At 38.8% G+C, this 17,843-nt stretch overlaps 1 protein-coding gene across 6 annotated transcripts in view; it reads right to left on the reverse strand.

Moving 5' to 3' along the window:
• The window catches only part of MARK1 (microtubule affinity regulating kinase 1), a 71,445-nt gene that overhangs the window by 21,631 nt on the left and 31,971 nt on the right, over positions 1–17,843 (reverse strand). For 2 of the 6 annotated variants that reach the window (XM_036016137.1, XM_036016136.1), the window contains exons 4-9: positions 15,438–15,486; positions 14,262–14,327; positions 10,145–10,215; positions 6,167–6,223; positions 3,951–4,187; positions 3,737–3,856 (exon numbers count right to left, since the gene is read on the reverse strand). In XM_036016137.1, coding sequence (XP_035872030.1) covers positions 3,737–3,856; positions 3,951–4,187; positions 6,167–6,223; positions 10,145–10,215; positions 14,262–14,327; positions 15,438–15,486 — 600 coding nt within the window. Of the gene's footprint in view, positions 1–3,736; positions 3,857–3,950; positions 4,188–6,166; positions 6,224–10,144; positions 10,216–10,833; positions 10,845–13,246; positions 13,252–14,261; positions 14,328–15,437; positions 15,487–17,843 lie in introns of those variants that run through there. The other 4 variants (XM_036016138.1, XM_036016140.1, XM_036016139.1 and 1 more) reach the window with 4 other exon arrangements.

The following is a 17,843-nucleotide window of genomic DNA, read 5'->3' on the forward strand; positions in this document are numbered from 1 at the left end:
AACATGAATGACTACTTCCTGGGAAATTCTGACAAAATGATTGATTCCGATGAAATGATAAGGAATTCAACAAATTAACAGTGGAAATCCACACCTTCCACTTAGGTGCACATAAAAAATGATGGATTTTAGGATGGCCAGATGGAAAGAATTTGTCTTAGATGGTTTCAACCTTTGTAAATGACATCATATACTTCTGAGTGTGTACTTAGAAATCTTGGCATTTTTTGAAAAGGCTATTATTATTGGCAGGATCATTGGCAGTACTGTCACTTGTACTGGCCAAACATAAATGAATTGCTGAAGATGATCTGAGCTGAACTAAGAAAAGGTATTTTTCAGGAGAACCAAAGATGACAGAGAAAGAGCAAAAAGTAGGAGCTTGACTTTAGCTCCAATTATGCATTATTTTAAAGGTAACACAGTCCATCCTGGTCAAGAACTGGAAATAAAAGAATATATATATATATATAGTTTTTCTCGTGTGTGTGTATATATGTGGAATAGCACAAAAGTTTTGCAGAATCTAATAAAACCATCTAGATACATCAATATTTACATAAATAGGAAATAAAAACTTAGTGCACAACATAAAAACACAAATCCTTTAAAAATCACGTGACACCATCCCTCCCATTACCAGTGCAATTAGGGAGAGCTGGCAACATTCACACACACAGCCTAAAAAAATTATATAGCAGTGTAAGATCTAGAAACAACTATGTAGGTCATGCAGACAATGAAATTAATTTCATTAACTCTATTTTCATGGAGGTAGTTCATATATAAGGCTTTAAGAAATACTTCAGTAATGTTTGCAGTCGTATCTAGAAGCAACAGGAAAGTGCTATATAAGTTAAAATAATTAGTTTGGTAAGAAAATAAGTAGCCACCCAAAACTGTCTAAATCAAATTTCAAGGTTAGTAAGTTATATATCGAAGAAAGACTAGCATTTAATAAATAACTCAGGATACACAAGTAACACCAAAAAGAAATACATAAAGTTTCATTTTTAAAAAAATATGGGAAAGAATGGGGGATATTTCATATTGAAATGTACAGAGCTACTACCCATCTACAAGGCTGATTAATCAGACCTGTTTAGACAAGCAGGAAGAATAGTTAATCTCGTCATTAAAAATACCGAGCATGATCTGTAATGAAATAAATGAAAGTTAAAGCAATCATGGCAAACTCTAGCATTACCACAAAGGCACCAAATAGTGGAAACTCTGACAGCCAATGTGCATCAAGCTGTGGAGAACAGGCACCTTCAGATGCCCGGGTCACACAGGATGTTTGGGTACCGACAGACAAGAACTACCAGACTGTAAGTCCCCATTGACCCAATAATTACATTCTGGAGAATTCATCTGAGTATATACCCCAAAGGGAAATTTGTATATCACATTATTTTTAGCAAAAACTATGAAAACAACTCAAACGTGCAAAAGCAGGGAATAGTTAAATAAAATACGATGCACGATCCAAGGACGACAATGTCGCAGTTGACAAGGAAGGAGCTCACTCTTAGGATAAGGCAAAAACGAGGTACCCAAAGCTTTTGAGTTAAAAAGGAAAAAAAGAGACTGCAGCATGACCTGCAAAGAGTACAACTCTATAACAATGTATGTTTATGCACTGAAATTAATGTTTTGAAAATAGCAGCTTTTTATAGTTTATGGGGTTCTTTTGGTTGTAAAATTGATAAAACTGGTATAAAAAAAGTAAAAGTGAAGACTAATTTAATTTTTGACATCATGTCATTTCAAGTTGCTTAAGGTTTGGTGTCAGAAATCTCTTTTTTAAAGTGTCAGGTTTCTCTGGAAAGTCATTTCTGGGAGCTCTGAAGCACACCAGGCTTTGTCAGGTGATTTCTGCAATATTATCATATTTCCAACGCAGACTCCTGGTTTTGTGGCTGAAACACTTAGTTTTGATAAACTGGAACAGGTTCCAGACTATATTCAGATGCATCATGTTGAGTTTCTGATGATCAAATGTTTTCAGAATAATGACTCAGCTTTTAAATCCAACTCAGAGAATTCTAATACTTCAATACTTTGGATTTTAATGCTAAGAAGAAAAGATTTAATATTTGGCTACTGTAGACTAATCATGTTTAAAGCACTAAGTGCATCTTACATCTTGTCAACTGTCCATACATACATATATATATATACACACACATACATATATATATATATATATATATATATATATATATATTTGTGACATCTATTCTACCAAATAATTTTTGTGTGATCTTTTGCTTGGCTAATGCGCTGGGCTGATGTGTCAGCTCTGGGCATTTTATTAAGTGACATTCAGGTAAACGAGGCTCCTATGACAAAAGTGAGTCATAAAGCGTGATTAGGAGGGACTTATGCCCCCACACAATTTTAAAACTGATACATGAGCCTCAACCATTTCCACTGGTTAACTATTTCCCATAATTTTCTACAAATAATGGTTGAAAGTAAGTTTACAAAGGCAGTACTCGGAAGTAGCTTTTCTACTGCACACATTTCTCTAGTAAAACATTAACATATCCTTTTACCCCAAAGGAAAAAAAACCATAGGAAGAAACTCATTACATTTAAACAAATAATTCAGTAAAAAATATCTAGTAACTGATTCACCGGTACAAAGCATTTTAAACAGTCTTGCAATGGAAGTCACCATCCCTTAACTTCCATCAAAGCATACTGTATCCTGTAGTGAAAAGTGCTTGTGAAGATGACATCACAAAGCCCAAACTGATCTGTGAGCTCTGTACACAGGGATGGCTCTCTGTAAGGCACGGAGTCCGTGCCAGAAAGCCCAACTGCTACTCTAAAAAATCACAGTTTACATGAGCTGAATTGTTTGAATTTTCTACCCTATCTGCTAAGGCGAATAAACGAAGACAGAAACATCCCAGTGAACAATACCTGCTGACATGAACTCGTCCAGGTAAAACACCACTCTTTAAAAAGCCAGGAAAAATACTTCAGAAATAAGTTGTTCTAAAAAAACTTTTTTTAAATAAAAAAGAAATAAGTTGTTCTAATTGCAGTATCAGAAGGAACAGAGGTGAGACATTTTGGTTATGAATCTCTGATGTTCTCCCACTATAACATACTTGGTGTATTTATAATATCACCTGTCACTATAAATAACCTCACAGATGGCACGCAAGTAGGTAACACACCAGTGTGTTAAGAAACGAAATACCTGTTTCCAATGTTCTACTTAAATGTTTGTCAATTGTCTGTACTGATGCTGAGGTTTCTGTATAAAACATCAGATACCAACTTCAGATGCAGCCATGAAGGATTTACTGGATTCAAATTTTCAGTCTTCCTTTATCTTCAGAACATTTGTACATACTAAATGCACGGTTTCTGTATCGGATCGAGCAACCTGGGACAAGGCTAGGTTTCCCTCCTTCTCCAACTAAACCCCCATTTTCTCCCGATTTCTGCTGTTTTAATTTCATACGTCAGTCATTTCCAGACAAAGAAGAAACATCATTCTTTACAGACACCCGCTGTGATAACTCAAATAGTGAAAGAATCACGTTACTTTCCCAGCGCAAAACAAAAGACAAATTAGATGATCTGGCAATTTTCTTTAAAAACACACACACACACACACACACACACACAGGAAAAAAAATTATTTTAAAATGCTCTTCAGCTCCCAGACTACTTTGTTACACGGAAATCTGGAAGCACCCAAAAGCGGACTTACTTCCAAGCTGCCTCTTTTAATGGGATTCAGCACTAGTAACTTCTTCAGGAGGTTCTCACAGTCGGTGGACATGTAGAAGGGAATGCGGTATTTCCCTCGCAAGACTCGCTCCCGCAGTTCCTGCAAAGAGCATCAGAAAAGCCCCGGTCACCGGCTGTCACGAAAAACGCGCGTGGGCGGGGAAGGACGCACGCCTCTCGGGTTCCGTGGGTACCTTTAGGTTCTGGCCATCGAAAGGCAAGGAGCCACTGACTAACGTGTAGAGGATGACGCCGAGACTCCACACGTCCACCTCGGGCCCGTCGTACTTCTTCCCTTGGAAGAGCTCGGGGGCGGCGTAGGGGGGGCTCCCGCAGAACGTGTCCAATTTGTTCCCGACTGTAAACTCGTTACTAAAACCAAAGTCAGCAATTTTAATATTCATGTCAGCATCAAGGAGAAGGTTTTCAGCCTAAGAGGAAAATAATAAAAAGGACAATGTAAAGAGCCTACATCGCACCAAGTCTCCGTCACACCTGTTTCCGACCCCAGACACCTCTCTCCTGCCTCTCGTTTGTCAGTGGGACAGCTGGTCCGTGGGACCAGCGGGGCAGGACGGCGTGTATCTATCCGGTCAGGGCTGCATCAGCGGAGGGCTGACGTGAGCACTACACAGGGACAGCTCCCATTTTTATGTGTATCTGCAGCTGTTTAAGAAAGGCTATTTCAAACCCGCTTTTTCTTCAAGGTAAGTGACATCCTGGTACTGTAATTTTAATATGTTCTTGGCCGGAAGAACATCGGCCAACATGACACAAATCTGTTTTGGGCTTAAAGCAACAACGTTTACCTAATAGAGCCCTATTTAATAGAGGATCATTGGTTAATGCAAAACGCATACCTACAAGAACTGCCTGTTGGGGCTTCTGGGGCTACTGAGCTCAGTCCTTTGTCCTCTCCCACAGAATGCTGCCTCAACCAAGTTCTGTGCTTTCGCTAAAGCAACACGATACAATACAGGCTCCATTAGATCTTATTTGTTAAAGCCTCCTTTTGCTGGTTTGAAACCAGATTCTCTCCTGGAGGTCTATGTTGGGAGAAAGCTGTGATTCGCCACTCCTGCCCTCCACGTTCTGAGATCCTAGATTTCCAAAATCCGAAATCAGAATCACTCCAAGGAAAAGTTTGAAATGTGCCCTTGGTAAATGCAAATTGATTCCAGAGTTATTTGCTTTTGTACATTTGTTTAAAAAAATCAAACTCTTTTACAACGGATAAGCTAAGAAAGTTGTAGGTTACTTTGTAGATGTGTTTTATCAGGTTCCAAAAAGGAGTAATATTTGACTAGCATTAAAAGGCCACTGTGGATTGTGAGGTGATACCTGTTAGCCACATGCCTGATAAAGGGTTAACATGCAAAATCCAGGGTGGAGAAAAAGTGGGTTTACGTTGTTCATATGGAAAATCATACAGCAATCAATAAACAATAACGTAAGACTAAACTCTGTGTTTTGCATACTCACAACAGTAAACCTACTTTTGTCCATGCTATAGATAAAGAACTCATAGAGCTCAATAGGAAAAAACAAAAACAAAAACAAAAAATAACTCAAAAAAATGGTCAAAGCACCTCAACAGACATTTTTACAAAGCACATACATGGCCAACAGGTACAGGATAAGGTGCTCAACATCCCTCGTGGTCAGGGAAATGCGAATCAGAAATCACAACGAGACAGCAAATGCCTGTCAGGATGGCTATAGCATCGGAAGTGTACGTGCGGTGGAGGATGCAGAGGAAAGGGAATCCTTGTACACCGTTGGTGGAAATGTGAATCGGCACAGACATTATGGAGAACTGTATGGAGGTCCTCGAAAAACTAAAATTGGAACTATGTGATCTGGCAATCCCTCTTTGGGGTACACCATGGAAACGAAATCGGTGCCTCAGAGAGGGGTCTCTGCTCCGATGTTCATTGCCACAAACGTTTCTGATTATACATTTGTTACATCCAAGTACCTAGCTTGATACTAGTCAGATACATTTGATGTTCATAAAAATGTGTAACATTTTCCCTTATTTCTTTGAGCTTTAATGTAAAGAATGAGAATTGGCTCTTAAATCAGACCAACCTGGATTTGTGCCCAGACCTTGTTTCTGACTGAATAGGACCTTAGGCATTTTCAGTTTGAGACAAAGTTCCACATTTATCTATTACAATGAGCTTATTAGTGGTGAATCAAATCCTCTCGCCTTGAATGCTAGATAATTACTCATATATTTTCATTTTCTCAGTGAGAATATTGCCTTTCCTAAAGTTGCTGTGAAGAGTAAATAAAAACTAATTTCCTTGTATAGTGCCTGGCACAATTAGGCAACCAAAGACGGCTCTAATGTTATAAACTATCACTTAAGAATTTACAATTTTCTGTTATAAAATCGGTGGCTTACCTTAAGATCACGGTGGACAATGCACTTTTGATGGCAATACTGCACAGCGGATACAATCTGAAATAAATATTTGGGGGAAAGATTAAATGTTATTTCCGGGTTTAAAAAAAGCACAATTTTCCCCAATTATCACCTCCAATTTAGATAAATTACTAACTTGAAGTTTAAAGTAATATTTAATAATTTCACTGTTCCTTTACTTCAGAAAATTATACATATCAAAGTCAAAGTGATGAAACTCACTCTTAAATGTACAAAATGTGGAAAAGTAGTATTCACTTGAAAAAATATACTAAAATATTTCTTTGTCAGAGTTGTGAAGATTTTTATGGGTGGTTATATTTCTCTGTTTACATGCTCAAATGTGTACAATTTGTAGCTTTGGTTAAATAGTTTGTTTATTCCAGTGTTGGAATAAGAACTTTGGCAAACATAAATCAGTAATCCAAAATAGTTGGTTCCAGTTCAAAGAGCAGAGCTCTATTTTAGGAATTATATCCAATGTGTTCAACACATGTTTCTTCAGTGAGGCCAACTGACTAAGAGCTTATCAGTGGGGCATTTAGCAATATCCTTTGTGTGTTCAAATATGAAAAAGTGGGGGGGGGGGACTTGTGCCTTAACAATAGATGCAATTATCAAAAGAATAAAAAAATAAAATTTCATTTTAGACCTATCACTAAGTCAGGCAGGCAAATCTGTCACTAGATTTTGTATGCAGCCATAATTTTCAACCATTACTTCGGTCTCGTTGGGTACAAACTAAACTGGGAAGAACCCAACGGGTTAAGAGCCAAAGATACAGATGAGAACTAGGTTGTAGCAATTCTTTCCTAATAATGTACTACAGTGAACACAGAATTGGAAAGATTCTTACAGCAATCAAGTAAGAGCTATTTTGTACAAATACTTATGTCTCGTGTCTAGGAGGACAACCATTTTAATGCACAACAGAACATTCAATTCTGTGGATTCAGTTACATGCAAAGACAGTTGGAATATCGCGTATTGGTTAGGTGTTGACAAATGGAGAGAGTAATGAGGTTTCTAAAATTCTAACGATGACATGAGGTATGACCATGTTTACCAAGAGTATGGGCTAAAACAAAACTTCTGGGTACTAAGAGGTGAAACAGACAGGTCGGTGCCCTAAAATCATCCTGATGTATATTAAAATGGTTCAAAGACAAAGAAGATATGGATTCAAAACAAAATCAACACACGATGAGTAATACGTAATTTGATCACATTTATTTTGAGTCAACAGTCCGTTTATTGAGTACCTGCTATGTGCAAGCAAATGTGCTAGGGCAAACACCAAAACTAACACTATGTGGACCCTGCCCCTAAAGAGCTGGCGGTCTGATTAGGAGGAGAAGACCTGTGCATGAGGAACCACAACCTACAGCAGGGCCAGAGAAGCGGAATTACAAAGTGGTGAGGATAATCCAAAAGATGACATAATCAATTCAGTCTGCAACGCTTCCGGGAGTTGGTGATACCCGAGCTAGGCCATCCTTGAAGGACAGTGATATTTCAGTGCATGGAGGTTTGGTGATGGGGCGGAGGCAGGGGAGAGGGTGAAACGCACCGATGCTGAGGATAAACGCTGTTTGGAGAGCTGGCGGGAAGTGGCAACAGTAAAAACCTTGATAGACAGGCTGGCCAGTCTCTGAATTCCAGACTGAGCAGGCACTACAGACCTACTCCATGTTTCTGAGCAGAAGGGTCATGAATGACAATGATCAACCTGAAGCATGCGTCCCCAGGACACAGAAGAACCTTCCAATGAATACTTGTAGCATGTTTTCTGAAGCAATAGCCCTCAAAACTCTAATATCCAATGTTCACTAAAATATGGCCATTAGCCAAGAGATCTATATATTTATATACAGATGTTAATCTTACTGAACACAATACATGGCTAGAGTATGGCCACACTATAAGGCTATGTTTGTACCATGGATGACAGAAATTTGCTGATAATAGTATCCTTTTCAACTCTCTTTGTCTTCATGCAGTGAAGAAGGCATGTGACAGGTAACAATTTGGTTGCCAAACACGCATTTCACGTTGGACAGAACAATCTCTATGAAAGTGGTTCTGTAGGCACTTCTGAAATAAAAATCCCATGGGCCTCACGGCTCTAAGAATGGCAAGACAATGAAAGAGAATGCTCTGTATGAAGCATTCACTCTCCCCAAGCTGAACAACCTCTGACCTCCAGCGGGCAGACACGGTGGTTGATAGTATCACCGCACTTACCTAGCCAGGTGCAGTCTCTGCCGTGAAAGAAATTCTGACTCTGACTCGCTGCCAGAACCCCAGCCCCAAGTTCAAGTTTTACTGCCTTGTTGGATGGCCAGACCCGCCCTTTTCAAAACACCCATGAGGAGGATGCAGGAATCTCCCTGTGGTCCTTCTGTTACAGACCATGACACCATGCATCCCTGCCAGCCCTATGCTGCCTGTAAGACCAGACACCCCGGCGTGGGGCTGTGAGATGCAACTGTTAGGGTTTCTCCACAGCTCGTTAGAAAGTGGGTGAGGAACTCCCGAGCTTGAAGGAGCAGCCTTGCTCTTGGAAGAGCTGAGTCAACACCGTCGTTTTCTTGCAGGCCACCCAATCCTGAGGAGCGCAGAGGTCTATAGGACTAATGGCTGCTACGGTGGCCTTGAACTGTCCCGCGCCTGTGCGGTATCTAACAGTCGAGTCAAGGACATAGGGTATGAACCACCGGAGAAGCTCTGAAGCAGCGAGGAAGAGTAAAACCTGTTCAGCTTCGACAGGGCATCCTCCAAACTGATCACAGAGTTCATTTCGTGAAACCTCTGCTGTTACTCTCTCAGAGAACCATGGCTTTTCGGAACACAGTCTGCAAAATGCTTTATGCCAAAGACATACGTAGGCCTTTCGTTCAGGAGAGAGTCCTAGAAGCAGGCACCTTAAAACAGCCGGATCTAAAAACAACTGGCAATAAGGAAGCAACCTGGAGAAACCGAATGGTGTTCATGTTCAACTCTTTCCTGTCCTGGCTGTCCAGGTCCAGGCTTACCTGAAGTAAAGTACAGTCGTCGCGTTAAATGTCACTGTCACGTTATTTCAATACTGTCACTGTAGTTGTGGTTCATAGCTGATGAGCCAGGAAATCCCAATTGGCATGAAATATTCCCACTGGGATCTTAACGTGTATTTTAAAGACTTACTACTCATTCTTTTTTTTTTTTTGGTCAGCTGGTTTGAGATATAGTCAGTTGTCTGCTGAAACTTTACTTCAGTAAACGTTAAACATGATTGGGAATTTATTAATGTGTCATTTCTACAGTGATTTATATCATATGCTAACTTCAACCCCTTCTTTCCTAAAAATTAAAAATAAAATCCTAGATCAACTTAAAATTGTTTTTTTTTTCTTACTTTGTCATTTCTGTAACAAGTCATATTCAAGTTGAATTGGAAACACAAATATCTTACCACATTCTTCTGCCACATTTGCAAGGCTCCTTGCCTACCTGACCAAATAAAATTGATCATAGTCTTTAAATCTATAAAAATATGAGTTCTAATACCAAGGCATCTTTAATTATAAAAGGAAATAAGACCCAAACCCCTTTAAACAGTACACATACATACTGTGTACACAGAGCTAACAATACTTTATAATAATGATTAGATAAAGCCTTAAGTATTTCTTTTCTATCTGAGCCCAGTCGATATCTCCAAGACTATCAGTTAATGAGTCTCACCTACAAGCATTTCGCTATTTGTAATCATCTAAAAGTAACCATTTGCTACTCTTTTAAATTTAGATTCAGGAAGAAGAGATGCCTTTTTCAGTGTCCCATTCCTAAAAAGTATAAGAAAGCAAGAATGTTTCCTCTTAAAACACCATATACCCTGAAGTGCAGTTTGTGACACTGTCCAATGTACATTACTAAAAATATCAGCAAAACAAAGTTGAAAACTACTTTCCGTACCTGCCTAAATTTTGCACGGGCCTCTTTTTCTTTCATTCTTCCATGGGCAACTAAGTAATCAAATACTTCACCTGAATCAGAAAGGTAAAGCAGGCAGTAAAATATACATAAGATTTGCAATGAACAATATATGCAATGTCAAGTTTTAGCCTTGTTTGTAAAGAAGCTTCTGGCCCACAATTTTCTGAGCGTGCTATGTAAATCACAAACTATTCCATGAATAGAAAAAAAAAGCAAAAAAAAATTACATATAGAATTGAGTATTGGTAGCAGCTTAGTGATTCAGCAAAACTCTTTAAAGAATAAATCATAAAAAAAACATAACCAAGAAAACTTGCCTTCTGCTTTTCAAGTATTATGTAAAAAAAAAATACAGTCAACTCTTTATTATCCGTTCTAATAAAGGGAAGCCACAACACGGGCAATCAGAAATCACATTTGGCTTTGTCTTTGGGGGCCTACATTTCAAATAAAATAACAAGTGTCTTATTATGTTGGACCTCTCTCTCTCTTCAATTCGTGTAGCCTTGGTCAAATTCCATCTCACCATTTCCACACAGGTTGATTTCTTTCTTTCTTCCTTCTTACACTCTGATTATGCTTATTCACACCATACTCATCCCATCTACTGTGTAGCTGTTATGCAGAATTAAGTCATCCTTACGTGCATCTTCTGTGACCCTAGGTGAACTTCAAACTACTTGAGCACCATCGTCATATCTGCACTTTCTTTGTATCCCCGGCCTCATGACAGAACACAAGGTGGACAGACACACGTATTTGTTGAAAGAATTTACAGACAACTACAAACTGGAGAAATTTTCTATTGGATCTACTACTTGACGTGTCTACGAGTTCCTTCATTTTTTTTCAGTCAATAACAGTAAAAAAAAAAACCCTCAAAGTAATGTTTAGTTACAATATTAAAAATCAAATATCTCCACGAAAGGAAGAAATTTATTTTTTGTGTCTTTTTAATTACCATTTGCATCATACGGCTATACGTGCATGCCAAAAACTCACCAAATGGCTTAAAGAGTTCTTGTCAAGTACAGCAAAGTGGCTAAACACTCAGAGTTTAGAATCAGAACGATTTTGGTAGGAACCCTGGTTCAGCCCAAGGTAGCCTTTGGGGGACATTAGGGAGAGTTTTTAACTTCACCCAGCCCAGTTTCTACCTCCTGCCCATCTCATGTGGCTTTTGTGAGGATTAAATGAAATAATGCATGTACTTCGCACAGTGACCGGCATATAGTAAGCACTCAATAAAGTATATATTTGTATCTAGGTATACAGATATATTACATATACATGGATATGCAATATCGATCTGGGAAAGAAGTAAAATATTACAAAGCAAACATGTCATGGTGTATGTCGGATGGAACCAACACATCTACAATGCAGACAGCACGGTGCTTAAATGACTACATGGGATGATGGAAACAGAGACGTGAAGGGATGCTCTCATGGACCCATCAGAATAGGGAATTCTAGATAGGGGAGCTCCGGCTGGGAAAGATACACACACAAGTTCAAAAAGTTGGGCTTCTTGTAAGTTCTGCCCAGAACACTTCGACCCCAAATGTTGACATGACTCCGTCTGTCACGTATGATACACTGTCTGTGTATGGCTTGCTTCCCCAGCTAGCATGTAATCTTCTGGAGGGCAGGGACTGAGTCTTAGCTCACCCCTGTGTTCCCAGCATCCAGAATATTACCTAGTGCAGAGCAAACACTTCATAGTGTTTGTGCAAAGGAAGAAGGAATAAACACACCACTCCAGAGTAGCCCTGATGCCTACGTTGAACAGGCTCTTTTGGACAAAATGTGGTTGGAAATCGTGAAGGAGGCCCTTGCTGCCCCCAGCACTAGGAATCTGGTACCCAGCTGGTAAACCTAAAGCAGCTGGTCCATTCCCGGCAAAGAGGCGGTTGTCGGACTCCTGTTCTCGCTAGACTTCCGTGCGCATGTCAGATTCAACCGTAAACTACTGGGGCATTTCAGGGGAGAAACGGGGAGTGCGGTATTATCCCGTGTAGCCTCGCCATCATTAGAGTCCAAGGGCAAGAAAATGATTTCAGATTTACTGCCCCGAACCAGGCTGGTTTGGTTACAGGATCGTGGAGTGGCAAGACCAGAGAAAATCGGTTGTTAGGAATCAGAACTGAATGAGGGCACCACCTGGCTGGGGCTGAAGGCCAGCACACCATCTCTATGCTGCACCGTCCCCCGCCACTATGCTTCCAAAGGAGGGCAGTGGGGAGGGACCCTGTGCGCTCGGCCACCCCAGCCATCGGCCCCTTCATTAGCACCAATAGAGAGTTGACTGTACTCACCGTTCCTTGCTAGAACAGTGTACACATGAACACGGCTTGTGCTGGACCTTCATACACACAGAATGGTGTCCACAGATTCTTGGCAGTCTACCATGTTTCCTACCAAAGCCTGTCTAGCCCCTTTTTCTAGACTTTAGATGACTAAAATGAAAAAAAAAAAAACGCACAAAAAAAAAAACAAAAACAAAAGGTCTGAGCTAAAAATACCACCCAGGGTTCCCACGCTGACAAGATGTTACGTAAATCTAACGAAAGGTCAGAAAAGTAGAGCAATAGTTCACTGTGTGTTTTTTGTAGGTTTGTTCATTTTCTTAGACCTCCTTCTGATGCAAATTTGCACAGCTGAATAACTGTTTAACATAAAAAAATGTTAATAGCACAGGTTATCCGGTTAAGTAAAAAAAAAAAAATCTACACTGAAATAATCTTCACGATAGAAAAAAAGCTTTGTATAAAACCAAATCTACCAAAACTTTCAATCTGCATAAAAAAACTGAAAATGCAACTGAAATGTACTTAATATTTGCAGAAAAAAATTTCTTTGGGGTCTAAGAGACAGTCTATAAATACATAATTTAGAGGCTGTGGACTAGTATAATTCCTTTCATTCTAGTTGCATAAAATCTGAGTCACCAGGAAAATCTATACGCTTTATCAGCTAAAAGGACCCAACACGGCTTTTCTATTGATTAGCAAAAGAGTTAATTAGCCAAAGTGGTTTAAACACTTAGAGAGCTGCCCTCCTTCTTCTTCAATGGCTTACTTTTTCTGAACCCGTACAACCCGCAAGTGCTCCTTTTTTACTTACTGGGTGATTTAACTCCATACATTTCAGACCTGTTTCTGAGAAGCTTAAGTCCTAGGCCTGGTAGAACTGTGATTTGCAGCCAGTGTATCTCTCATTTGAGAAAAAGGCAGATGCGAATGGTTTTCTATAGGTATCAGCGTTTAAAAAAATCATTCCCTTCCTGCCTGCCATAGCTCAGTGGATTGAGTGCAGGCTGCAAACCAAAGTGTCGCAGGTTTGATTCCCAGTCAAGGTACATGCCTGGGTTGCAGGCCATGACCCCTAGCAACTGCATGTTGATGTTTCTCTCTCTCTCTATCTATCTCACTCTCTTCCCTCTCTAAAAATAAATAAATAAAATCTTTAAAAAATCATTCCCATTGTTGATACTTTGTAGTAAAAATCACATTATATTCTACTACAAGTGCATCTTACTATTTCCCTGTCAACCCACTCTTTTAACGTAGAAAATATGTAGATCAGTATTTGTTTAAAACATCTTATGGATTATCTTGAAAACATATAGGTTGAGAATCTGTCATATGAACAATCAGCAAAATAAACACCTGACCTAGAATATGCTTTTGCCATAGGCTTATTAAATACACTCTGAATTTCAGATTTCCTGCTTATAGCCAAGTGCATCTTCTAATCATCACAGTAATATAACCTATTATAATATACTATTTAGATAAAAGAATCGAACCATTCACAGATAACAATGCAAATTTAGAGTTCTAAAAAATGTCCCCAAGACATTTTTAAATAAGCCCAAAATCCACCTTTTAAATGCAGGATCAAGAGGTGTTCAAACAGAACACAGAATTTTCCTTAAGGTGTCATTTAAAGGCATTTTAATAAAACTGCAAACTCATTCCCAACAACGGAGACATAAATGCTGTCGCCAGCCCTCGTTGGAGGAGGCGGTGGCGGCGGCGGCGGCGGCAGCTCTGGGCTCGCCGCCGCTAACTGTCCGAGCCCGCGTCCTTACCCCCACTTGCGTACTCCATGACCAGGTACAGGGTCTTCTCAGTCTCGATCACCTCGAACAGCTTCACTGGAAGGGAAATGAGAGAGGGGGAGGGCTCTGTAACTGTGGGCACGCACCACACGCATGTTAATGCAACCGAAGGCAACGCTCACCCAGGGGGAGGAGTTCTGAGCAGTTATTAAGGATTATGCATTACAATGTTAAATTCACAAAGTCTCCCAAGGGCTATTCTACTGCGGAAGAGAAGGAGCTACTATGAGGCGACACGGAACCACCTGCCGGGTCAGAAGAGAGTTAAGTTTTCGGCATGAAAGACCATTGCGGTTCCTGATCAGGGTACTGGAGGAAAAGGAAAATCTTAAAATCAGAATAATGAAACTCTTTTTACAGTAAGACAAACTTAACTGAAGCTCTAAAAGATGTTATACTGTGCTGGGTGTATCAAAAAATGTTAAATAATCTTTAGCACAGACACAACAAATTCTTCAATATGTGATGTTAGAAAGGTTTCTGGTGAAAAACTACTAAATTATCAAAGTTATGTAGTTGAATTATATACTACAAATAATTATACCAACATCTCTAACAAACATAAGATTTTTAAATGTGCAAGAAATAAATTTTTAAAAAACAGATTAAAAGAATTGATTTTTACTTCTTACAATCCAATGATTTCATATAATACATGTAATCAATATATTGATTTGTAAATATAAGGGAACACCACAATTTATGGAAATAAATTCCTTAAAATTGTAATCAGCTCTATTTTTAATTGAAATTAGTTATTTTGCCTATAAACTACGATCAAACCACAATGTATATTACCACACTACCTGGAATTCATTTTTTATAAATATCTAAATGGCATGCAATCTTTCTTTAGAGAAATTAAGTAAGGAGATACAACAATATATATATGCATTAACTCCAAATGATATCCATTATTTTAGTGAAAAGCAGAAGATAGCAAGGCAGTGCAAAAACAGTACTTTGTAGCCTTTAGTTAAGGTCTTTATAACCTATTTTTACCCAAGTATCACTTTCTCAGGTTATCACTCAGATTTCAGGTTATCACTTTTCTTCTATTTATATAAAATACTCTTACAATTGCTATCTTTGCAAATACACTTGAAGGAAAATACTCCACCATTTATGTATATGTAAATTTCATACCTATGTTAGGATGATTCAATATCTTCATTATTCGAACTTCTCGAAACAACTGTTGAAGAAAACAGGTGGACATACTCCTGTTAAAAAACAACACCCCAGCAGAGAACCAATCGAAACATCCATTTGAAGTAATTCATCTGCTCATAACACACTACAGGATCCTGGGAATGAACTAGTAAGAACCAAGAGACTTGTTTCTCAGTCCCATCTCTGACTTTGCTGAGACCTGGTTCCCAGGACAGTATTAACTAGATGAATGCAAAGGGTTCTCTCTCTCTCTCCCTCTCTCTCCCCCGCCTCTCTCTCCCTCCCCCTTTTCTACTTTTCCCTCCCCGCTCCCAACAATATACAATAAATCTTAAACTTTGACTGTTCATTACCAAGGATAAAAGAAAAATACTGTGGAAATGAAGCTAAATGATTCTTCACTACATTTTTATCTCTAAGCAACCTTCCTGGGGGTGGGGGGTCTGACTCTTGACTCTTCAGTCATCTCTACTGGTTGATCAGATAGTTTATTAAAGATGAAATCATATAAGCCTATATTTAAATAATATTTGGAAATAAAACTGTTTTCAGTAGCATTTTAAGGGAGACTTGCGTAACATTAAAAATAATAAAAATATATTTACCACTTTATATCAAAACAAAACAAAAATAAGTCACCTGAAACATGAATATTAAAATTTCCCTTCCTTTTATTTTACTTTTAAACAACGTAAGGCCTGTTTTTCAAAAGCATGATTGAGCTTTTTTTTTTTACTGTATGTTACCTCTGAGTATTTGTTACAATCAAAATCAAACAACTAGTTCTATAGAAAATAGGAAAACCAATAATTGATGATGCTCCAAAAAGTCTATATTAGGACATACGTGTTTTGTCAGAATAAAATCTAAAACTGGTGCTTTCAGAAGTTATTATTTCTCTCAAGAAGATACGCAAATGGCCAAAAAGAACATGGGAAAAAAATGCCTGATATCATTAGTCATCAGGGAAATGCAGGTCAAAACCACAATGAGATAGAACCTCAGGCTCATTAGAATGGCTACTACGAAAAACCCCAAGAACCCAGAAAGCGATGTGTTGGCGAGAGTGTGTAGAAAACATATACATCCCAAAGATGTGAGAGCCGCATCTCTAACATACACCCGCACACCCATGTTCACGGCAGGGGCATCCCCAAGAGCTGAAAGGTGGAAGCAACCCAAGTGCCCACTGAGGGATGAATGAACAAACAAATGGGATCAATACATGTGATGAAATACCGTTGAGCCTCGACAAGGGTGGACATTCTGACACGTAACACAAACAAGCCTTGAAAACCTCATGCTACGTGAAATAAACTAGCCACATAAAGACAAAGACAGTACGACTCCATTTCTACATGAAAACAAGATATCATCTTGCATCCATAAGGTTGGCAAAAATGAAGAAATCTGAGGATATCAAGTGCAAGGAAGTCAAGCAACAGTCTGTCTGATACTGTGTTAGCAAAAGTTCATGTGGGTTCGCCCTCTTTGAAGACCCACCGACAGTAGTTACTAAAGCTGAGAACAGGCACGCCCTTTCACCCCGCAATTCTACCCGAAGAGATACATCCTTCTGAATATCTTCACAGAAAGGTGCGCACAGTAACGATCATTGCAGCGCCGTGCGTGGCAGCAAAAACAAAAAGTTAACGAATTAGAAAATAGCACAGTGAAACACAAAACCACCAGGAACGATTCAAAGATCCACCAAGAAAAAAAGGGACACACTGTTAGCATACCTATGAATAAGAGAGTGAGTGGACAGTGGCATATTCATACAATGGAGCATGATAATAGCAGTGAAAATAAATGAGCTAAACTATGTAGACAAACGTGAATACAATGGGAAGACAAAGTGATAGGAAAAAAGCAAGTTGCAAAAGGATAGGGAGTTTAAAAATAAATATGTAGTATTTTTATGTACAGATAGAGACATGTGAACATTTCTTAAAAAGTTGAATGGGACTAAGACAGACCAAATTCAGAACAGTGGTTCTTTTCTAGGTAGGAAAAGATAGAAATAGAACCAAGAAATGACACATAGGGCTTCAACTGTATCTGCAAAGTTTCATTTCTTAAAAAAAAAGAAAGAAATGAAACAATTTAGTCCAATAAAAAATACCATGAGAAAGCAACTTTGTTTTTCAAATGGGAAAGACATGTTGAAGGCCCCATCCAAAAATTAAAAATAGACTTGTTTACTATGTCAACAAACTGCCCAACTTAGGAAAAAAAATAGAAGTATGACTCTTCAAATAACTAAATGAGAATATGGCTTTTAAAAGAGCCAGATGGTTAGTCTAAAATTCATAGGTGATTTAAAGATTCTCAGCTTCCTCTGTTTCTAAGAAAAAAAAAATTCCGTGTCTATTCCAG

The sequence above is a fragment of the Phyllostomus discolor genome, chromosome 15 (assembly GCF_004126475.2).
Source record: "Phyllostomus discolor isolate MPI-MPIP mPhyDis1 chromosome 15, mPhyDis1.pri.v3, whole genome shotgun sequence".
In the NCBI taxonomy this organism is placed as follows: domain Eukaryota; kingdom Metazoa; phylum Chordata; class Mammalia; order Chiroptera; family Phyllostomidae; genus Phyllostomus; species Phyllostomus discolor.